This window comes from Sitophilus oryzae, unplaced genomic scaffold (assembly GCF_002938485.1).
Source record: "Sitophilus oryzae breed Bouriz unplaced genomic scaffold, Soryzae_2.0 scaffold_1018_pilon_pilon, whole genome shotgun sequence".
NCBI lineage: Eukaryota > Metazoa > Arthropoda > Insecta > Coleoptera > Curculionidae > Sitophilus > Sitophilus oryzae.
The window spans coordinates 1,458,772-1,484,650 of record NW_022145636.1 but is presented as its reverse complement, the minus strand read 5'-3'; the positions used below and the strand labels follow the sequence as shown (position 1 = coordinate 1,484,650).

The window sequence follows — 25,879 nt, the reverse complement described above, 5'->3', positions numbered from 1 at the left end:
TATAGTATGACTTTTTTTGAAACTTTAGTTTCGGAGATATAAATTTAATCGGACCTTTCAAAAAAATATTTTTTTTTTCAGAAACTATTTGAGACAGAGTTTACCAAAAATGCTTTTTATAACTACTGCTGGGTAAATGAATTTCTAGTATAGTATGACTTTTAATTTCCCCACTCCGAATTCTTCCTTAATTCCGCGCTAACCAAATTTTCCAATTTTCCGATTTTGAACGCGCGACAATTTCCAGGTAATTTTATCCACGATTTGCCTACAAATCGCGTGACGTCACTTGACAAATGGCGTCATATCGCGTTTTAATTTCCGCTCGATTTATTGGAAATATCCAAGTTTTTGGATTTGGCTGGCGCAACGTCCAATTCGATTTAAATATAATTATCGCCCGAGATAATTGGCCCGATTAGGTTCAGGATATTTGCAAAATCGGTTTGATTTACAGGCAAATATACAGAGTGTTCCAGTTCTATTAAAATAAATTACATCATTATTTGCTGTGACAGTTTTTTTTTCTCAATGTTCCTTTCTGCTAGAGTTCCCAGTTTCTGCTTCTAACGATGACGGAAATAGTTAGAATAGACCTTATGAGATACAAACCTCGGAATTCATTTACTGTGAACAAATTTTTATAAAACTTTATTCGAGTTTAGTGAATTTGCTATAAAATTCTGGTTCCAAAAATACCTTAATACCACAGAGAATATTAAATGGTCTTTGAATTATGATCACGTCCATGAGGACATCGATATAGACGTCCAGGAACCTTCGTATAAGAACTTCTAATCGATACGATCGACTTATTGTAAGTTTATTACTATTATAAGAAATCGCTGTTTGCCAGCTTTTCAAATTGATAATTAATTGCACTTAAGAACCGTACATATTAACTAACGGACTACAAGAAGAAGATTAAATGAAGCAAATCTTATGTCAAGAAGGCCAGCTTCGGGACCAGAACTTACTAGATGTGTTGACTAGGCCCAAAAGCAAAGGCATGGTCTTAATGTAAAAATTACGAAAAATGTTAGTGCCATCTTTAAAACCGAATATTTCCAACAAAAATAAAGCTAATGAGATGAACCAAAAAGCAAACCATCGAGAAAGGATGTATCTAGATGATAAAATAAATTTTAAATTTCTTGCTGTTTTAACATATCTCACAGGGTGTTTCAAACATTCATCAAAAATATCAACATTTTCCCTCGTATAATTAACAGATGGGGAGTTTCATTATTAATTTAGAAAAAGATACTAAGAAGTCAAATAATTTGGCAACACACTGCTTAAAAAATCATCAAAATCGGCCCATTAAAATAAAATATATTAACTTTTAAAATACATTAAAGTTATAAGGTGCCCATTTTTCTTGCCGGTGAATGTATTTCAAAAACTATACATTTTAGTCATATACTTTTCTAATGAAACAAACCTTTATTTTTTTACTAGAATCCAAAAATCAATTAATATATAGGGTGTTCCATTACAAAAAACATAACTTTGATGTGTAACTTTTTTTGGGTACACCCTGTAGAACTCTACATAATTTTAGAAAATACTTTAAATTGATTTACATAAGCTCAGAAAATTTCATTTCAATACAAACTTTTGTTGTCCTTGCAAAAACCGCGTCGCATATGACGCGCCACCCTGTATAATTCGATTTCAATCAAAATTTTAATGATTAGAATGTAAGCAGAATAGGTGCATAATATGCATTAGATTTATTTATTTCAATAAATTTACTTAGAAAAAGAATTAAAAAAATCAAAATATTAAGTACGACATAATTAAGAATTTACTAAAATTACTAAAATAAAAAATTAAAAGCAACGAAAAAAAAGGGTAAATATTTTAGTATTTTATCTATAAAACACAATACAGAAGGCTTGATATCAATACATTCACAGTAATTGAATTCCAAGGTAAAAGTCTCTGGGTACTCCACTAATACCTCCTGAAAAGTTAAGCAAATTTGTAGTAGTAGTAAAATATCACTGACAAGTTGGTTTCCGCCCATGCAGCGATGTTTACAAAAAATAACTGTTTATTTAGCAAAAATGAATTCGTTTCAAGAAACGAACATGAACCAATTGTTTCTCAATTACAAAGGACGCTTAATACAGAATAATAATTTCATCCCTAAATAATTCCTGACAAAGACAAGCAGACAAACGAGCAAAGGCCGGCGATCTAATCCCGTAACGACATTTGGGGATGATGCGGGGTCCCAAAAATGAGGAGAGGAGGCCCGTTACGTGGGGAAACCAGCTGGAAAATCAAAATTGTCTCTCCGATAAGTGGATTATTGCTCTAAGCACGTTGAAATATGATGAGACAAATTTCAATGACAGCTACAGACGAAATCACGAGAGTTGTTCATTTTAGGCCCGTATTTTTATATAAAGGCGCATATCTTACAAATATTTTGTTGTATACACGGTGTCTCAAAAATAAGTAATGATAAAGTTGTAATAATAGAGCTTTTTAAATTGCAACAGCCATTTTTCTGAACAGAATTGGGTTCAACATAAAATTCTGCATATACACTTGCGTGCATAGAAACCGGCCCAAGGCAAAATTTTAAAGTTAACTATATATTTTTTAGAATCTATTTGTCAGATTAAGAAAAAATACATGCTGTTTGAAAGACAATTTCATATTCTCTGAAAAGAGTTCAGAGATATTAATTTGTATTTTGGTTTCTTTGAATTAAAATTATTAAATTAATGCATGAAACAAATTATCGTTTTTTATTTACTAAGAGGTATGTTATTATTTATTTATTTATTTATGGACAATTAACTAAACTAAATTTTTAATAATGGGTATTACCCCCTCTTGCTCTAACAACATCTCTCATACGATTTGGCATAGATTCGATCAAATTTGATATTGCTTCTTGCGGGATGTTAAGCCACTGTTCCTCTACTGCAACAATGAGCTCTGGGATCTCATCCCATAAATGTTCTATCGGGTTTAAGTCTGGACTGCATGCTGGCCATTCCATAACCCGAAATCCGACTTCTGAACTGTAATCGTGTACGATTCTTGATGTGTGTGCCTTTGCATTGTCATGCATAAAAGTGAATTCGTTTCCAATGTAGTCGACGTAAGGTACCACATGAACTGCTAAAATCTCCTCAATATACCTAGCTCATTAAACCTCCTCTCCCGTGCCGATGGTCGCCCCAACGGATGAAAACTGGGTCGGTTCGCACAGTCATAGAAATTGCATCCCAGATCATGCAGGAACCACCTCCATAAGCAATCCGCTCCTCAATGCAGCATTCTGCGAATCGCTCACCTGGCCTCCGGTACACTTTTCTTCTTTGGTCGCTACCATAGAGGCATATCCTGGTCTCATCTGAGAATAAAACAGATTCCTATTGTTCTAGTGTCCAATTCAGATGTTCCAGTGCAAAACGCAGGCGTGCTTGACGATGAGCTGGGGTAAGTTTTGGACCAATTGCGGGTGTTTTGGGGGTTATGTTACTTTCCTTCAATCTTCGTCTTACTGTCTATTGACTAAGAGTCACTCCTCGTGTTTCACGGAGCTGTTGTTGCACCTGAATAGCATTAAGACGCCGATTTCTTAACATTGTTGACACAATAAAGCGGTCATCACGATCCGTTGTATATCTCTTTCTACCAGTTCCAGGTCGACTACGAAAGGATCGAGTCTCCTCATATCGTTCACACACTCTTCGAACCGCTCCGCATGTCATATGTAGTTGCCGAGCTACAGTTATCTGTTAAGTCCATTTTTGATTAAGGCGATTACTTGGGCGGCTTTTTCCGGTGATGAATGCATTAAATTGAAACACTAATCAAACAATGAAACACAACTAATCAAAGAATAAAAGAACAATGTGAAAATTTCGATTACAAAGGTAGTAATTGCAATATTTGACAAGTTTGTTATTCTTATTGTCACCACAACACAAATAACACAAATACCTTTTATTTGTTTACCCGTTGGTACGCATATAAACGATAAGTACCCTGAATAAATTTATGCTCATATTAAGGCATGTTAAATTATCTTTGAAACAGCTCATATTTTTTACTTGCCATGATAAATAGATTCTAAAAGACACAGTTAAAACCAAAAGTTCACAGTGGGCCGATTTCTATTCACGTAAGTTTAGTACACTATTACTGCTTACGTTACTGGACTTCCTCCCACTAATAGATCACCCCGTATGTTTGCATATATTTAAAAAAATTATTTGTGTCTTCCTAAAAGAAAATAAGTATCTCACATTTTTATTTAATGACATTTTCACTTTATTGACCGCACAACCATTTTACATAAATATATTGTTAATTTGTTTTTATTTTAACTCAAAATTTTCAGCTATCCCAATCAGGCTCAATGAAGTAATCTCTCTTGCTCGCGAGTTTTTTCAATTTTTTTCTACAGTTCCATGGCGGTCTTTTCATACTTATTACAGTCCCAACCGGTAGAATAGTAGTGACATACAAGAAATACAGTGTATGGGCAAACAACCAGGTCAAAACGTATAGTTCGCTGGTGTATGGGAATTTTTTCGGTTGCGGCCATACAACCACCAAGCCTACGAAATGAAACAGATATAACAATCAAAATTTATAATTATGTTGATGATTAGGATTAGTAATAAGCCAAGCTGGTCATTGTCTTGGTGTTAGACACAAAAAACTTATATTTGTGTAAAAAGTGCCTCTAGAAAAAAACCTGTTAAAAAAAACTTATAAAAAGTATTACAGCAATACCCAGACCAAGACCAAAGACTTATCATACAGCAAGACCAAACGAGGCTCGGTCTTGCATTATTTGTTCATCACTATCGATGATTTTATTATATTAATTTTTGGTTTCCTACCTTTTTGATTAAATTTTGGTATGTACTCTCCTGATTTTGGCGTGCTCACTTTTTCATATCGGTGATTTTGAAGCCCTTTCCACGGAAGCTGGGACACCGGTGTGATTTTACTCACAGTACTCGATGTGATCTTTTGGTAGAACTGCGTCTTCACGAACTTGAAGTTCTTGGAACGAATTCCGTTGATCCTGACGAATATATCTAAACACTGTAGGGTCTGAATTGTTTTCCGTTCATTTTTGATCATTATTTCGATGGCTGGGCATTTTAGAACAATATGTCTTCGAGTTTAGGTAGTTTTGGAGTGGTTTACTGGAATATTTCTAACATTTATTGGACAGGATGTTTTTTAGTTTTATTTTGATAAATAAATTAATTACAAATATGTCAAAAGCGACATGAATGGGATGACATTAAATCATTTTGTTAAATGACAGAATAAATCTATCACATATACAGTATGTCCCCGGATTGTCTTTACAAAAGGAAAAAGAGAAGGTTTTTTATTATTGATATTTTGGGAAAAATGGATTCTTCATAAAAATGTTTGCTTGTTTTAAAAATAAAATACTTTTCCAAATTTACCATAACCGTTTTAGGGAAAATTAAAAAAAAATATGGTTTGAAGTCATAAAACTCAAAAAGCGTTTCTATGGAAATATAATTTAGGTTATAATATAACCTAAATTATAATATAAATAAAAAAAAAATTATTATTTTTTTTTTAATTTATATATTATTATAATTTTAATTGTAATATTATTACAATTAAAATCAGAATCTTGATCTAGGACGTGATGTCACCACGAAATGTTGTCATATGTCAGTTGCTCACTCTACAAAGTATCTCAAAAATACTAAAAATAAGTTTACTTTTTGGCTTTACACTGTTCGCTAGTCCAGTAAAATTTATTTATTATTTGGTAATAAAACTTATAGGAACGTAAAATATATTATTTAACGCTTCTATAATTTTTATTACCAAATTGTACTGCAGGAAATATAAACAGACTTATTAGCTTTCTGCAAATGAAACAGAAAGCCATATATAGAACCGTAATTAATATAAAATTGTCACGTATGGTCCGACGATACTGCGGAATTGTTTCGGGGAATGCCATAATCTGGATATCTGGAATATTCTGGCAATTGGCCATTGACTGTGACTATTTACGGCCTTCCACAGTTCGTGCTTTAGACATTCTGTCCAGATTTATGCCTCCTATATCGGTTTTTAATAATATTTCTTCTTAAACAATAAAAAGGGAATAAATAAAATCTATCACAAAGCACACATACAATTTTATAAATTACTAGCGTGTACCCGTGACTTCGTTCGCGTCGAATTAATCATTTGCAATGGTGATGATAAAGCAAAGCAAGAAAATGCAAACATTTATGTCAGCATGAGAAAAAACAATATGGCGATATATAACTTGGTAATATTTGAGAGGAAGATTTATCTCGTTGGAATTTGACTTTCGAAAAATCCGTTTGCCAAAAATAAGCTTTTTACGTCAAGCAGTTTAAGCAGAATCGTGATTAATCAGTTACCCAAATTTTTGGAACACACTGTATAATTTTTTAAAAAATTTCAATATGTAAAAAAAATAAATTATGCGTGTCCAAGCGTTTTCCCGAAAGACTAACCGTTTTTTAAATAACAAATATTGTAATATTTGAGGGGCGTCATCACCCTCTTGGAATTTGAGATTCGAGAAACTCCTCCGTATCGAACCTCTACACCCCAAAGTAAATCCGTTTGCCAAAAATCAGCTTTAAACGTCAAGCAGTTTAAGCAGAATCGTGATTACTCAATGGTCATATTTTATGAAACAAACTGTATAATTTTTTAAAAAATCTTAAAATATGTAAAACAAGAAAATAAATATACGTGTTTAAGAGTTTTTCCGAAAAACTCACCGGTTTTGAAATAAAAAATATTCTAAATATTTGAGGGGTGGTTTCACCCCCTTAGAATTCGAGTTTCGAAAAATCCCTTCTTATGGAACCTCTACACCCTAAAATCAATCCGTCTTCCAAAAATCAGCTTTTTACGTCAAGCGCTTTAAGCAGAATCGTGATTAATCAATGACCAGATTTTTCGAAAAACGCTGTATACATTTTTAAAAAATCTTAAAATATGTAAAAAACTAAATAAAATATACGTGTTTAAGCGTTTTTTCTGAAATTTGACCGTTTTTTAAATAAAAAATATTGTATTATTTGAGGGGTGGTTTCACCCCTTTGGAACTGGAATTTCGAAAAATCCCTTCTTATCGAACCTCTACACCCTAGAATCAACCTGTATGCCAAAATTAAGCTTCTTACGTTGAGTGGTTTGAACAGGATCGTGATTAATCAGTGAGTCAGTCACTTAAAGATTTTATAAATTAGTATTGATTCGCGACATTACCAACATTTACTTCATAGTCGACTTATCGTCGACGTCGAGGTCAACAATAAAACTCATGGAACATATTCCAAGAAATACCTCATCTATATCGTTGTTTGTTAGAATGCTTTTTATTTGCATCTTGTAATTATTCTCTTATCAATAATATTCATCGTGTAACCTTCGAACCTTCAAACAAATGCTGATAAATACTTCACTTCGATATCTATTTTAGTGTATTTATAGTAAAAAGTGTCCAACTATATACACCAACCCGTATAATTCATAGTTCTTGTAATGCGCGCGTCTGGCTGGAAGTTTCCTGAGTTTGGCCCATTTATTTTTCACAGTTCGCTTAGTGTTAAATATTGTCAAAACGTCGTGACGGGCAAAGCCGCATTCAAACTAAAATAGTAAATTCGTCCAGTGAAAAAGACCGGTTTACACTTCATGTAGCACCAACATTATGCGATTCTTTCGAGAAAGAATAAATAAAAACCCAAATTGACGATCTTTTTAAATCAGTTTCTTTAGTATGAAGACGTTCGATTAAACTGAGATAAAATAATTTCTTGGACTCACATTTATATGTGAGATTTAGAGCTCTAGAATGACTAGATATTATAAATATTATATAACGAGAATGATGTTGGTTGGGGGAAACACAACTCTCGATATAGTTAGTTAAGAACAGTTTACTACGATGGAATAAAGAAGTTACGAAGGAAATATAGTGTTTAATTTGGAAAATACGTACATTCTGCCTTCAGAAGTGGGATTGACCTATTAAAAGTTTTTAATCGGAGAATCCTATTGGAATATGTAGCGGAATTCAATTACCTCGGCAGTCTGATTTCGGAAAAGGACAGTATCGACTCTGAAATTCAGCATAGAATTAGCAGCGTCTCAAGAGCATTCTAGAAACTAAAAGACAGGGTTTCCTAAAACCATGGCTTGAGTATAAAACAAAACTTGCAGTGTACTGAGCAATAATAATCCCCACCATGTTATATGGAAGCTAAACGTTATCGTCATGTTTTATACAATATTTTTTTTCCATAGCGAGTTACGTTTTAAAAAATATTCAGTCGGCGTTGGTTTCTATGTAATTTGACAAATAAATAAAGCTGTCTCTTTAGTTGTCAGTTTTGAGTCAATATTTTTTAATTCTCTTTCGTGTCGATTGCTGATTGAATTGGAGCCAGAAATGGCTCAAAACGAAATAAGTAAATTATCAACAGATATTCAGGCTGAGGCAACAAACGCCATATCCAAACTACTTCCATTTAAATCCCGAATAACTTATGAAAAGGAATACAAACATTTTCAAAAATGGAAGCAATTAAAAAACGTGCGAGAAGAAATAAAGTTTTTAACCTATCCTCGCTGTTAAAGTATCAATTAATCTACCCTGGCGGTTAAAGTACTATTTTATCTACTATTTTTGATAGATATAAGGCTTTGAATAAGAAGACTAAGGAAGGAGCATAATGCTATCCATGTATTCATGCATGGTGGGCGAAAAAGCTCTCTAGGGTGGGGATCCTTGACAGTTCTGTTTGACGATTCATTTGACACATTTGAATTTGATTTGAAATTTTGTGGATGTGTCAGTCTTTACGGAGCTTATTTTATGTTATTTATTATTTATTCTACTACTGATAGTTGTATAAAGGTAGTAAATCTAGATGGAAATTGTGGCAGAACTTAAATTAACAGTGACATTATCGCGATTTATCGAAAAAAACTCTAAAATAGTTGGTTGTGTAGCGTGCGGTAGATCTCGGAAAAAATTGAGTGAAATAATGGAACAACTTTTCGCTAGTAAGTGACTATATAATATACATACATGTAGTAAACCGATCATTTATGAAATTCACTTAAATTAACTAAATTATATATTTTCTTGCATTTTAGCTTTTATTCACTACTTGTCAAAGATCAGATGTCAAAGAATTTGATACGTTAATTTGACTTACCTGCTTCAGTAGCGTATCGGATGTTTGTGTTAATAAATACTTATTATAACTTATCTATTTTTATTAGAATTATATATTTTTATAACAATTTTAATAACTACCAACATTTATTCACAACGTAAAATAAAACAACAAATTATTGAGTCTACCCCACGTCTACCCTACATCATAGTTTTACATTTTTTAAATAAAATTAGAACGGCACTGATAAACCGGAATTTAACTCGGCCATATTTGAGGCCCATCGCGGTGTACCTAAGATTTTTATATGCTCCTTCCTTAGTCTTCTTATTCAAAGATACAAGGCAATTTTAACAGTTGCTATGGAAAAAATAGTTTTGGTTATGTGATTTAGAATTAGACTAAAAACGGCATAAAAATTAAAAAGAAAATAATGTCTGTTAAAAGTTGGACATAATAAAATAGATAGAAAATAACTAACCTAATAGAAACCCTCATAACTAAGACTAAACACAGTAGTTACTTTTTGAAAACCTATTGGTCGTTACGTCACTGCCGTCCATTTTTCCTTCAAGCGCTTATAACTCGAAATTCTTCGCCTAGTAAAAAGAAGGAAATTTATGAGCGTCCTCAGCGTTTAGCACGTAGCAATAAATTTGTAACTCGCCTCGCCCCTCGATAAATCTTCAGCGATCTTTGGGGTATATTTCAGTCGCAGACCTGTATTGCTGAACGGTCAGTCTCAATTTTATCGCCTTGTTTTCAATTTTTTGCCGCAATAATAATCTGATATTGAGTGATTTAGGATCTTATGGGGTAATAAATAAGGTTAGAGAGGAGTTATAATAAGTTTAAATGCTTATTAGTAAAAATATTTCGAAAAACGTGAACCAACTCTCAACAATCTTGTCTCGTTTTTATATAAAAGAATATTAGCGTAAGAGAAAAACAGAGAGATATTAAGTTATTTAAAAATATTTCAGATTTTTACATTAAGAAAAAATGTATCATAAATGACCAAATTGTGAAATTGCTACAGTATTTGCTTCTATACAACTGTGCTTCTATACAATTGTCTACTGGTTAGTTACGTACATCTCCTAAAATTTGTATCAAAATAAATTTAGATTTTTTTGATTAAAAAAAAAAAGAAAAAGTATCTCATAACCTACCAAATTGTGTAATGTGTCTATGAGTTAAAAGTTCTATAGAACTTTACAATCAACTGTTTACATCTTAGATACGTATACCTACTGAAATTTCTATCAAGTTTTTCAAAAAAAATTAAAAATGAATAAAATACAGAGAAACGTGAAAGAAAATATAAAAATAAATGTAGATTTTTATGATTAGGAAAAGAAAAATTGTCTCATTGAGTTATTTAATGTGTCTATAAGTGTACTTAAGAGCTCTATACAATTATATAAACAATCAGTCTGCTTTTTAGAAACCTATACCTACTGAAAGTTCTTTTAAATTCTTCAAAACCATCTAGGCATCAATAAAATACAGAGAAAAATGAGATCACGTTTAAAATTGTTACAAATTAAAAAGTAACGAGTGTTCTACGGTTCTCTACTGACATTATTACCGCAATTTGTTCCGTCAATTCGAAGAATTTGATCTCGGAAAGACGAATAGTGGCTAACGTACCACTCTAATTAAAACCGCTGACAAATGTCTGACAGTTTATGCGCGAGCTGAATGAAAAACGCCACATTTTTCACCGTAATCTGGTTTGTTGTGTGTTGTGGGCGTAAAAAACTATACTATAGTAAAATTTTACGACAAAAAATGTTTTTAAACTAAAAAATGATAAATCTATAAACATATATTGCAAATATCCATATTTAAAAACGAATACCTTGTTTTTATTATTTGCACGCATTTGTTGGTCACGTTTTCGTATTATAATGTTTTTTTTATTATAACTAATGGGGTTAATATTTTAGAAAAAAATAAGTTAAGCCAAGTCTACACATAACGTTATACGCCAGTTCGTTAGACAGTTATCTGTTAGTGAAAAGAGGTAGGAAAGACGGATTAAAGGCTAACATACACATTGAAAGTTTTACATGCTGTTTTTTTATAGACCAGTTTTTGTTAAAGACCATGGAGCAAGTAGTAATCCTCATAGTATCTGCCAAACGCTATCTATACTAATATATAAAATCCTTAAGTGACTGACATACTGATTAATCACGATCCTGCTCAAACCACTCAACGTAAGAAGCTCACTTTTGGCATACAGGTTGATTCTAGGGTGTAGAGGTTCGATAAGAAGGGATTTTTCGAAATTCCAGTTCCAAGAGGGTGAAACCACCCCTCAAATATTACAATATTTTTTATTTAAAAAACGGTCAAGTTTTCGAAAAAACGCTTAAACACGTATATTCTATTTTGTTTTTTTACATATTTTAAGATTTTCTAAAAATGTATACAGGGTGTTTCGAAAAATCTGGTCATTGATTAATCACGATCCTTAAAGCGCTTGACGTAAAAAGCTGATTTTTGAAAAACAGATTGACTTTAGGGTGTAGAGGTTCGATAAGAAAGGATTTTTCGAAACTCGAATTCTAAGGGGGTGAAACTCTCCCTCAAATATTAAAATATTTTTTATTTCAAAACCGGTGAGTTTTTCGGAAAAACTCTTAAACACGTATATTTTATTTTGTTGTTTTACATATTTTAAGATTTTTTATAAATTTATAAAGGGTGTTTTATAAAATATTACCATTGAGTAATCACGATTCTGCTTAAACTGCTTGACGTTTAAAGCTGATTTTTGGTAAACGGATTGACTGTGGGGTGTAGAGGTTTGATATGGAGGGGTTTCTCGAATCTCAAATTCCAAGAGGGTGAAAACTCCCCTCAAATATTACAATATTTGTTATTTAAAAAACGGTTAGTCTTTCGGGAAAACGCTTGGACAAAAAGTTGGGCAATTTCTTAACCACGATTCTGCTTAAACTGCTTGACGTAAAAAGCTTATTTTTGGCAAACGGATTTTTCGAAAGTCAAATTCCAACGAGATGAAACTACCCCTCATATATTACCAAGTTATATAATAATATCGCCATATTGTTTTTTCTCATGCTGACATAAATGTGAGAAAATTTTATCCAGTTTGTATGTTAATGGAAATTCTTGCTTTGCTTTATCATCACCATTACAAATGATTAATTCGACGCGAACACAGTCGCTGGTACACGTTAGTTAATTATATTTTAATACTGCTAATAAAATGTGATACCTTATTATAGCTGAAGAATGTATTGTTCATTAGATAAATAATATTTTTATTTTAGATTTGAGAAATTCGTCAAACTATGTGTTTCTATTTTACTATTGGTAATACTTGTAAATAGGAGTTTAATATTCTGTAATCATTAAAGAAATATGAGATCCCTGTATTCTTCAAGGGTAGAAATCAGCCATAATTTTTTTATTAACATTAATGAACTTTTCACATTGATAGGCATATAAAATTCTTCAGTCCCAATAGATAGACATTCAATCTTTCTCTAAAACTGAATGATCCCGTCATTTCACTTCATATACGTTTTGACTGAACAAATAAGACTAACAGTTAAAAACGTTAAGTGTAGACGTAGCTTTACGCTCTCCAAGGGGAAACCGGGGTAATATCGTAATTTTCTAGGGGAACGTCGAGTAATAAAGCTCCAACGGTACGTTTACCTTCGCGTCGCGAGCTTTAGCCTGCTGAAGATTAAGGGCGAATGAATTTTTAGAACGCATTCCTGGCGTGCTTGATTAAGAGGGCTGGGGCGGGACCCTTAAGAAGGAAGTAGAGCCGGAACTATGTAAATATCTTGTAAAATTAAGGGATTTCAATTGATGGCTGTTACAGTTTCCGGCAAATTTAGGTGTATTTAGTTGATTAATGAGGAAGAAGGTTGAATTTTCATAAATTTCGTACCTTTGGAAAAAAATTATATAATTTCTTTCGAAAATACCAGTTTTTGAATAACTTTACTCAGTATTTAGGTACTCAGTGTATATTTTTTAACTTAATAATAACTTATTAAATGTATATGTTTTTAACATACTTTAAAGAAAATATACATACTCTAGAGATATACGAACTGATATTATTATTAAAACGGATTTTAAATTAAATGGATAAGCTTCTTATGTGGCGTTGAAAAATTCCTATGTAAGATTTATGTGAATTATTTTTCTTAAAATTTGTTTCTCATTCTATTTGGAAAAATTACCAGATTAAAAATTTAAGCATTAAGATCTGATAGCCAGACGATATTAAGAAAACGACTCTCCAAAAATAATGAAAAAAAGGAAATGAGAATCTTGAAATGTCGAGCACGAAATCTTTTTAATTTTCTGAAAATCCTTTAAGCTTGCATACTAAATAGTAGCTATTGAACCGAAAAGTTAGGACCAAAAGCTTTATAAATGATATAAAAGGCAGTTTTCTACATCACAATATGTAAATAACAAAAAGAATATTATTTATAAAATATACCTATATTATTTTGTACTTACCCCTTTGAGTTTCTGTATTGAAGGAGTATGTTCCTCATGTTGATGAAGTCTAGTTCTGAAAGAAAAAAAAACACTGTTAGAATTATTTTACTTCTTAATGAATTAATATAAGCTTGTATTGTCTTGGTTACATTATTACTCTACCTTTTATAGGTTTAATTTATGTTTTTTTTTAATTAGAAATATGATTTGCTAGTAAAAAAACACTTCCAAGCAACTTAACTAATTAATGTTATCTTTTTTAAAATCAATCGATAGACTCGCTTGCTTCATGACAAGTTTTTGAATCCTTTTAAAAAGTTCCAAACTGAAAAGTTTCACCGACAAAACAACCGAAAAAACATTTCCATTTCTTGACGTTTTTTTAACAAACTTTCCCAGATTTTCCAGAAAGTTTCCCATTTCAGATTCCGTTACTTACACGAAACTTTCCGACACTTACGCCTTGTTTCTAGTTTTGTTTTTACTTCTTCTCGATCTGTTATGATTGGTCGATTAAAAATTGAGAATTCTGCTTGAATTGACTTGCTGGTGTAACAAAAACAAGTAACAAGTTTATAGCAAAAATGTAAAGACTAATATAGAAGTAAAGTTAAAAAAGTTAAAAAGAACTTGCCTGTCCTCACGTATGGAGCTGAAACACTTATTTTTACAAGAAAGAACATACATAGAATACAGGTGATGCAACGGAAAATGGAAGGTCCATGTTGGGAGTTACACTTAGGGATAAAATACCCAATCATACCATACAAATCGAACTGGAGTAAGAGATAAGGTGATATCTGTCTTACATCTTAAATGGAATTGGGCAGGACAACAGATGGCTAGGATAACAGATGGACGGTGGACAAAGAGACTTGTGGAATGGAGACCAAGACACGAGCCACGATGGACAGATGATATTAAGAGAGTGGCTGGAAACTGTTTCCAAGTGGCACAAAATAGAAAGAAATGACTAGAGTTGGGGGAGGCTTTTGTTCAGCGGTGGGCGGAATAAGCTTAATGATGATGATGATGATGACGAAAGTTAAAAAAGTTTAAGTAGAAATAATTATGAAGTGGAACAATAGGAACACATTTGGAAGGCATACGGAACAAAAATTGGTCGTTCCATATCTTTATTACAATCTTATTCTCTTTGATATATTTTTGTTAATTACTGTAATCTAATTAATAAAATTGTTGGCGCAGTCTATTGCCGGATTTTATATACCTTCCACCCTTATCTCAATTCTCGTTGTTTATTTGCGAAAGACATACGGGTCGCAAGACGTCTTATCGCATGACAAGCACCCTTCTTGATGCCCTTACAGATGAGATAATGTTTCATAAAAGGGTTAGGGCTCCCTCCTGTTGATTCTGCCGGCGTATTATCTGTGGAAATATTTCCCTAAATTATTTTTGTACTTTATGTCGTTTATTTGTTTGTATAACAAAACCTTTACAAATAGAGAAGAATAATATATACACAATAGACTTTACAGGCTCCTTAATAATGAGGGAGAATCAATACTAGACATCATTATTTTTATAGTAACTATTATAGTAACTTGGCGCGTTATTATAAAACAATCATCTACTATTTCGATTAGTAAGTAAATCTAAACAATATACTTATAATCGTGTAGATTACTAAGTTTGAACTTAGGATTTATAGTCAGATACCTATAAATTAGTTTCAGGTAACAAAGTAAAGTAAAGTAAAGATTTCAGTTAACGTCTCCTTTTTGCTGCCAAGGCTAATCTGGACGGGGCTTACTTTCTTTACGCGGAATCTGAACCGCGGTCCTCGGCCATATCATGGTCAATGGCCTACCGACTTGACAAGTGTCTAAATCAACTCTTACGAGATATTCGATCTCATCCGGCCTCGAACCGGCGTGAATGAGCAGTGTGTGTCAATAGATTTTACACTTTTGCCTTTATTGGACAACAGCACGATACAGAGTTTCGAACCGGTCACCCGTCCATCCACTAGTATCGCCTTACGTCGCTTAACTTCGGTGTTCTAATGGAAACCGGTGTTTCGAGGTAGCTGGGCCGTTGCTCTGTTTTAAGTAACAGTGATGACAAGTAATGATAACTAGATTGAAAAACGCCGAGAAATTTTTTAAAGAAAATGTGACTCATAACCATATGAATTGTGAATATATGCAAATAATGTTTTTTACTAAAGAATGATCAGTAAAATTTGATTTATCACGATACGGAGCAGATTATACAGATTATACTGAGTGCAAGCTTATTTATGTACTAATAGAATCACAAACTTTAAAATAATATTATTTAAATCCATAAAACCGCGTTCTGGTCTTATTACAATACCAGATTCGGCACTAAAGAATTACAGAGAAAAATATTTACCGTATATATTTATCCGAAAATAGCCTTACACCTCCGCATCTTTCCACAGCAATTTTTCCACGCGTTCGGCAGGATTTTCTCTGTACAGGGTGGCCCAAAATATTTTAGAAATTTAACAGTCCATAGAAAGAAATATGATTTAAGAAGATTTGATTTTATTCAAACATTATACATAGTTAGATTTTTATAAACTCTCTTAAAACTGCATCACCTTCGTAACTATTCTTTTTACTATACAGGGTGTTTCAATAAACATGAGCTATCTCTTTGGGGGGATTGCTTACGTGAAAATAAGATTTATTTTTTTATATCAACATAGATCCGATTCTGCTTTGTTTCGTAGCTACAGGGTGTTAAAGTTTTAATAATCTTTCGATTTACTATAATTTTCTTCCAAGTGCTTTTACCGATTGGAATGAAATTTTGAGGGTAAAGTTTATTATAAGTTCTACGTATTTTAATGCTAAAAAAATGTCGACAGTTTCATCAAGGACGTGCATATGGGTTATTAGGATAATATTTTTCTAAAAAAAACATGTGTGTCACTAAATTTTTTTTCTCTTAATGGCCGTTTAATGCCGATTAATAGTTGCATCTTATTATTTTGTCAATCTCCTTGATGCCTTTGGGGAAATTTCATACACTCTCTATGGTTGATTCTACCCATTCTTCTTTTGAAAGAAAGTAAAAATGGGCCACCCTGTATATCCCCCGTCGGGGATGCTTTAAATTTGAGCCGGCACAGCCGTGGTGAGAGAGAGGGAGCATTATAGAGCGAAATGCTTGTCCTGATTCCGCACCGTCAATTTCCATAGATAAATCCAAATCCGATATTCAATTTTGCGGGGCGCGCATAAAAAACAAGGCTCGCCATTGAGAAGGTTGAACTTTGGTCTAATTTGAGACCGATTGTAGGTCAGTTACGGACGATATTGCATGAAAATGATAACGAACTCTGTCATTAAACTGATTAAAAACGATTTTTAGGGTTCCGTACCCAAAAGGGTAAAAACGGGAACCCTATTACTAAGACTTTGCTATCCGTCCGTCCGTCCGTCTGTCACAAAGGTCTATCTTATGAACCGTTATAGCTAGACAGTTGAAATTTTTACAGATAATGTATCTATGTTGCCGCTATAAGAACGAATACTAAAAACAGAATTAAATAAATGTTTATAAATAAAAAAGTACTTTCACTAAACATTATCTTTTAAGTAAGAATTTAAAAACACTAAATCACCACAATACACCAAAACACTTTTACTTTTACACTGGACGCGCGTTTCGCTAACCATGTTAGCATCATCACTGGGCGAGTATATAAACGCTCAACTTGTAGATTGTACTTTAGTTTATAATCATCTGCTGATGATGCTAACATGGTTAGCGAAACGCGCGTCCAGTGTAAAAGTAAAAGTGTTTTGGTGTATTGTGGTGATTTAGTGTTTTTATTTTGCTGCGTAACACCAAAGGTTCCAACCCTCAACTGTAATAGCGTTAGGACTTTACGCTATGACGCTGGAGCCGTAGTAAGGCAGGCTCGAATCCTAGTCAAGGCGACTTTTTTTTAATCGTTTTTTTTTTTAATTTTTACATATTTATTATTGATTAATAACATTTTTAGTAATTTGTTTCTTCATTTTTTTTTAAATTTTAAAGTTTTGAATTTTTTAAATTTCAAAGTTTTTTTAAATTTCAGTTCAAAATTTTAGCTAAATCGGAAAAAAGTTTATAATAATGTACTGTCTAATGTTGTATAGATAATGAATGGTACGGAACACTTCGTGCACGAGTCCGACTCGCACTTGATCAATTTTTTTTATATTTTGATGGGACTACACTCCCTATAAGCTTATACTCCCTAAGCTGATAGAAAAACACTTAAAACCCACAGAAAAACTGTTCTTCCCCCATATTTTCTATGCACAAAACGTGGAGACAACCTCCTCCTCTTCCTCCCCAAACCCTCCAACTCCTGCAACAACCACCAGTTAAGCGACGCCCCCGCCGTTCAGTCGTCGGCCGGCGTCGGTGGCATCGCGACGCGTCGTTCAGTGGCGTTCGTCCCGAGTGGGTACGATATCTCGCTGAGAAATAGTAGCTAGCATAAGTTCGCGTATCGGTGGTGGGTCTTGTTGTTTGTGTTTTTTTTATTGTAGAAGGGTTGGGAGAAATGAAGGATTGTCGTGGTGGTTTGTAGTCTATGGTAACAGCGTTTTTTTTAAAAGAGTGCAAATTGATTTAAAAAAAACTTGTTGTACAGTGTTAGCACTATGTTTTGTCCAGCAGGTTTTCAATATTCTTATTTTTTTTCGGGTAGAAGAATTATTTAAAAAAACAAAGAAAATTTTTTTTCTCAAGTCTTAATTTGTGTCTCAATTACCAAACTATATTTTTTTAATTAAATAGTCTATACAGGGTGTTCCTTAATGACATGCTGATATTTAGGAGGTGATTCTTGGACGTATTCTAAGAAAAAAACTTCATATGAATATATGATAAACATCTCAACTTTTTAGATACAGGGTGGTAAATTTTTCTAATTTTTTTTTCCAAAATAGCTTTGATGGTAAACTTGATACACGTGTTCCATGCATCAAAATGCTTATTTTGATATACAAAAAAAATGTATTATTTCTTATTTTCCTTTCAGCCGATGCAGAATTTATTTCCACACAACAGTAACCGCATCAGATTTTCAGCGATTTTTTTAAGCAAAAACTATGCGTTGGACAAAAAAAATTATGAGCCAAAAAATATTGAAATGAATGGAGATTTTGAAAATAATTTTTATTTTAAGAGATCAGTAGTGTACCACTTTTTTCTCCAAAAATATTCAATGTAAAACCCGTATGGACGGCACTGGTTGAAATAAATAAAATTCTTTGTACACCAAAAAGGTATTTTGATGCATAGAATATCAAGTTTCACAAAGATATCTGTAATAAAATCAGAGTTATTGCAAAAAAAAAATTACCACCCTGTATCTCAGAAATTAAAATGTTTAGGACATACATTCATATGAAGTTTTTCTCTTAAAATATGTCCAAGAATCACGCCCTTAAAGATTAACTTGTCATTATGGAACACCCTGTATATTAGAAGTGCATTAGATGGGACATTTTTTTATTTCAAAAGTAGGTATATTAGACATGCCTTTTTTTTACTAGTTGGTATTTAAATTTGATAAAAATATGTATTGATAATAATATGATATAATGGTATAAAAAAAATACATCTATGAGGTATTTTTTCGCGAAAAAAAAAATGAAAACTTGGTATATTTTGAAAAGAATTGTTTTTTTATTTTTAGTTAAAAAACAGAATATCTTGATAATATGGCAACACAGGTAGTAGATTAAATTTACAAGAAAGAAAACCCCAAAAAGATACAGTGGTACTCAAAATTTAACCAAAATATGATTTTTTTTCAATTTTCAAAATAACGGTAAAGAGAAAATATGTTTCTTTTATAGAGATCTACCCCCCTGAATATTTGCACTGATTTAAGACTCACCCTGTATAGTTAGTAGAGTGTCCCAATTAGAGTTCAATAACTGTGTCATTTGCCAGCGTATTACATTTTTGGAAATATGTATGAACACTTTTTAGTGGTAAAAAAACTAAAAAAAGTTATTTTTATAATATTATAAATTAGGTGGACATGAAAAAAGTGATGCTTCAGTATAAGTTACAGTTGGGACCCAGCTAAATGAGGCAAATGATGTATTTTTCAAACCACCCCGACCCACCCCTTCACTTCTAATCTCATCAAATCCATTTTGAAACCATTGCCATTTTGAAGCTAAAAATAAAAAAATGTAGATAATAAAAAAGGCAATACAAAGATGTTTTAGTAATCGTTCAGCCTAATTTTGCGATAACGCAAATTCTTCCTTATCATCTATTTTTTTACTTTCAACAAATAGGAGTGCATTTTTAATACTCTTCTGACAGATGTTCGAGGTATACACAAGGTATTCGAGGTATTCACAATTCACCTGTGATTGATGCCAACTGGCATGTTGATGCTTCTGGATTGACCGATACCTGACCAATAACTTTCATCTGCATTTCTTCATTCAATACCCTGGGCCCTGTTTTTTTATTTTTAACCGATCCAGTTTCTTGAAACTTTAGAATCAAATTTCTAACATAAACGTAACATAACCACAAATTACCTATAACAGATGCGAAAGAACACCGAATTACGTGTTCAGGTTTCTGTGACCTTCAGAAAGAGTTCATAGACAATCCGCATCAATGTATAGTTTGGGTTATTATTTGTTTGGGTGAAAATATAATCTGCACCAATATGTTATCGAGGCATACAAAAAGGTCCACAGACTTCGAGACATACGAAAAATCAAGTCCATTTAGCGTGTGGCAATTTTCACACCTTAAAAAATTAGTTTTTTATAGCTATAGCAACTTCAGCGACTATGAAAAAGCTGTGTGATTTTCATAGAAAATAAGGGCACCTGTAATTCATTTGAGAATTTTATAAATCGCTAAAAGAGGTTTCAAATCTCTTGGATTTCTATTAATATTAAATAAATTTTATTAAAAATTGAACTAAAATTGTTAATATCATTAAAAACAATTCAAATTCAAAAATTGTATCAGTCAAATTCCCTCATTTAAGGTGAATATTAAAGTAAATATAAATACAGCTCATTCGAAGCTCTACTTATCTTTAAGAAAAATTTAAATCATTGTTGCAATTGGGCCTTAATGCCATTTCGAATGAACAATAGTATTAATAATGTACATTATAATAATAATAAATTTTATATCATAGCGTGTATTAAAACTACTAAAACACTTTTAAATTGGTATTATATTAACAACTTTCGTTTTTTAATCCAAAAAAAGTTACCAATTTTCTCAATCAAAATATTTGTGGTCCTGAAAAGGACCTTCGTTTTCCCATGTTCGTCAAGGTAGGTAATGGGTAAGCGGTAAAAAACAGGATAATGAAATTTCAAAAATTACAAAAATTGTTCAAAAGTGCCTCCCTCTTGCATTAAACAATAACCCAAACGATCATAAAATCCCCTCCTCACATTGGATAACATATCAGGGGTGACAGTGTCAAAGGCATTAAATATTTTCTGCTTTAACTGCTCCAAGTTTTGAATTTCTTCATGGCCGTAAATTTTAGATTTTATGTACCCCCATAAAAAGAAATCATTCACCGAGAAGTTAGGTGAAATTAAACGTCAGTCTAAACAAAACTGTCATTTTTGAAAACTTAAATACGCTAAATGGACTTGATTTTCCTATGTCTCGAAGTCTGTGGACTTTTCTGTATAATTTCACAGTAATTTAATAGATTGCTCGTCATATTATATCAGCTCGTAGGCGATTAGGAAAAAAAAAAGATATTTATAGTATAAAAAATTAATTTATTTAACAAAATTTAATTAAAGATGTGACAAAATAGTTACATTTCTATTGGTTCTATCGGACTTTTTTCGACTATATAAATCTTTATTTTTTGTAAACTTTAATGCATAAAATATTTTCAATCTAATAAATAATTTAATGATGTAAATAAGAGGAAATTTCTCACATGGGTGGTCAAATTCTATAGTTTTCATTATATCAAACAGCCTCTTAATGTTTTCTTTAGTACAAAACTCAATAAATCAAAATTTAATAAAAATAATTTTTCCAGCCTGTAAATAAAATGAACAGATTTTTCCACTTTCATGATCAAAGGCTTCTAAATGGGTAAATAATTTCGAGTTATCCAGAGATTCGGATTCTTTTGCAAATTTTAGACAAATATCACATTGATGTATTTGAAGACCCTTTTTAATGATGTAGTCAAACATAATTAAAGGCATTTTGAGTTGAAAACATTTCTCAGAGGCTGTTTGATATAATGAAAACTATAAAATTTGACCACCCATGTGAGAAATTTCCTCTTATTTACATCATTAAATGATTTATTAGATTGAAAATATTTGATGTATTAAAGTTTGCAAATAAAGATTTAAAAACTTTATGATCATCGTTTAGCTTTTTTAATGGGCTTCCAAAAAGGCGCCACAAATGGGGTGTTGTTATTTAAAATTTTCAAGTGAGTAGGGGTGCCGCCTAAGGGGTAGGTCGGGGTGGTTCAAAAAATACGTCATATATATTCCCCCTTGATATTATAGAAACGGTATTTTTTATTTTTTTGATATCTTTTTTGGTTTAAGAATTATAGCCATTGTAAGTTTTCAGTGGCCCACCCTGTATTTATATTTTCCCTGCATAGCTCTTTCTACAGCTTTACCTCAAAATCTCTCAATTTTATACAGGGTGAGTCTTAAATAAATGTAAATATCTTTAGGGCTGGTACATCTCGATAAAAGAAACATATTTTCTCTTTACCTGTTTTTCAAATACGTTTCCAAACCAAACCAAAACAACCGAGTTATTTTATTTTGAAAATAAAAAAATGTATATATATTTTTTTAATTTTGGGAACAACTGGATTTTTTCTCCGTTTTTGTTCTTTTAAATTTACAAATCTACAACGTATGCTGGCATATTATCAAGATAATATGTTTTTAACTAAAAATTAAAAAAAAACTTTCGAAAAATAGAATATTTTCAAAAAATTTTTCTCCCCAAAGAAAGCTTATAGATTTTTCTCTGGGACCGAAATATACCACCCTTAAAAATATTTGTACTTATTTGAGACTCAACCCATATAAAACAGAATATAAAATAAAGAAAAATATATCGTAACAAAATATGTTATGAAAAAACTTTTTAATTTATTCCGAACCCGTTAAACTCGAAGTTATCTAATCAAATCAAACACCTGTTATGATTACTCAATCCTGCCGACTCAGCACTAGCAACATCGTACATTTTCTCTAATTCCCTGTCAAAATACAACCTTCCACGCCACACAGACACACACGCAAACATTTAATCCTCGCTTCGATACACAGACTCTATTAACAGAACGGGGTTTGCGTTGCAGGTTGCAGCATTATTACAAACGTACATTCTCCCTGCCCCTCAATTCACCCTGTTGCAGCGTAAGCGTAACGCTTGCTTCCTTATTATTACGATAACTTGTCCCGGCTTGTCAAAAGCGAGATGCCTTCGGCTGTCAAAAGTTTAATACGGTTCCCGGAGGGCTCGGGAATAATGCCAGGAGAGGGAAATCCGCGGAACTGTAGGAATAACTTGGATGGTGATCGGAGCAGGTGGTCCGGAAAGTTTTGGGAAACGTGGAAAATATATTGGTAATAAGATTTGGTTGAATTATTAATGACTTTATAAAATATGTGCTTCGTAATTTTAAATTATACCATTCATATTTTTATAAACGCTTATAAATATCTAGCTCCGAGACCTTATAGATATATTGTGTCCTCCTGTCTTGAGTTATACATGCATATACATTATACACATACTGCCGTTACTCGCTGACGAGTATTTGACACGCATCAGAAGACGGTTACGCAAAGCGTTTTCTTTCATGAGCTTTTCTGTGACTGAAATGCCCGATACGTGTATTCTTTCGCACTCTGGACATTCAAAAATCTTATTGCTTTGTTGCTTTTTTACTTTTTGGTTGTTGTTGTTAACTGTTGCTGCTGCTTCACACTGATTCTGCACGCTCATCCCCTTTAAGTTTTGATGAAAAATATCCTTGTACCTTCTGAGTTGTCCGCTCGGTTTCTTCTTATCGTCTACAAGCTCATTAGATATTTTGGCAGGCGGTTTTCTTGCATTCTGCATACGTGACCAGCCCATCTTAAGCGGAATTTTGTAATCATGACTTCAACGCTCTCGCAGCTAGCTTTTCCAAGGACCTGGTTCTTCGCAGGGACCTAGTGCTTTTCCCACCGCAGGGACCTAGTTCTTTTCCCTTCCTTGCAGTTGAAGTACTATTTTATCTACTATTTTTGATAGATATAAGGCAATTTTAACAGTTGCTATATATGGAAAAAATACTATTACAATTATTTTCTATCGTTTTTGACAGTGTATGAAATGGAATATCTAATTTTTGGCTATTCTTCACACAAAAACTACTCTATTAAAGCGCTCTTCAATACCCTTTACGTTTCTATAACTCACACCCTCTCATTTATATCCCTCTCCAGACAGAAAGCAACGCCCCCTGGATATCCCACGCGCCGAAAAACCACTTTTCCGTTTTAAAATTGGAATGAATTGGTTTTCCGAAAACAATACAACGGGGTAGTGAACGAACATTGAGGAAAACTCAGTTTAGTGTTGGTAATAAACGAAGTTTTCGGTTATTTTCCCGTTGGAAAATGAACTGGGAAATTAAATAACTTTTGGGGGTGGAAAAATTTAAATTTCCTCATCGATGTACGTTCATTATAAAGTAGGTATTTTCCTTGGTAGGTGTGGATAGAAAGTCACAATTTATTTAAACGCTATTTTATTTAACACTAATTAATAAAAACAATAACGATAAAAGACTTAAAGAACTATTTACAAACGATTTATAACTAAGAATTTATTTTGAATTTTAGCGCGTCAACTGTACTCGTCTATTTATAACTGCCCTCTGTAGGCCCCAGCCGCCGGCTTTTATACCTACAGCTAAAGATTTCTAGAATAGTCCATAGATCGTTAGGTGCATAGAGAAGGTTTCGATTGTTCTCGTATGTACTACTCCATTCCAGTGGAACTCGATTCTTCTCGAAACTTCGATGTGTTGTCTTATTACGGTTTCTATTCTTTAATGCGATGTTAAGGTCATCTGAGGGCGGTACATCTAGTTAGGTTAGGTCGAGTCCATACGGGTCCGCAACAATATGGTAAAATGTCGAAGAATATATCGGGTGCGTCTCAAAAGTGGCTCACCCCTATAACTTTTTTATTTTATCAGATAAAAAAACGAGATTTGGTATGTTAGTATATGACATAAATTAGGATTGATTGACGTATTCAATTCTTTTCGGTCACTTCCTGTTTCACCCGAAATGACTACATCTAAGCTGTCTCTGTTGCAACTTGTTTAACGCGTTGATGTGCCGGCGCCGGCGGTACGGCTCCCAGGTTTCGCTTCCATATAATATGATGGGGATTATTATTGCTCGGTACACTGCAAGTTTTGTTTCTGTGCTTAAGTCATGATTATAGAAAACCCTGTCTTTTAATTTCCAGAATTCTCTTGAGGCGCTGTTCTCTGAATTTCAGAGTTAAATTGCCGAGGTAATTGAATTCCACTACATATTGCAATAGTTCTTCCATCAAAAAATATTAAATATTTTTCATTGTATCACAGTTGTTTCTGTTATCTATTTTGGTTATTAATTCGAAATAAAAACGTATCAAAGCTAAACGCAACAAAGGTTTTAAACGAAACAAAAAAAATGTATAAAACAAGAGTAAATAAATCCCCTTTGATAGCAGCTACCCTCTCGTTTAGGGCTGTTTGTATTAATTAAAGGCTGTTGTAAAAAAATCAGCCACAAGAGGGCTTTTTGTTATTTATTGTTCAAAGACGTTATTTAAGAAATTTATGGCGCATTTCGTAATTTTCTAAGCCGGTTGTTAGGTTTAAGAAAACTGAGTATAATGAATAGGGTTTATTTTGTATCATTTTTTTTTATAAATAGTATAAAGAAGGGGGTTTCTTTTAAATTACAACCCTACGTTGCCTATAATAAAATTTATATATGACTATAAATCCTTTTAAAAAATTCTATTTAGAGAAAAAATTACCTCCTGTTTAATTTGTTTTAAACTTCTTTCGTCAATTTTCAAAGATCATATGATATGGT

General features: G+C 32.6%; 1 protein-coding gene across 1 annotated transcript; it reads right to left on the bottom strand.

Annotated features, from left to right (window-relative positions):
* Positions 1-4,284: 4,284 nt before the first annotated feature.
* Positions 4,285-5,305, bottom strand: LOC115874886. The gene is made up of 2 exons (XM_030890188.1): positions 4,881-5,305; positions 4,285-4,592 (listed from the first exon to the last, which is right to left on the bottom strand). The coding sequence occupies exons 1-2, from the start codon at positions 5,125-5,127 to the stop codon at positions 4,369-4,371; spliced, it is 471 nt and encodes a 156-aa protein (XP_030746048.1). The 5' UTR covers positions 5,128-5,305; the 3' UTR covers positions 4,285-4,368.
* Between the last annotated feature and the right edge of the window lie 20,574 nt (positions 5,306-25,879).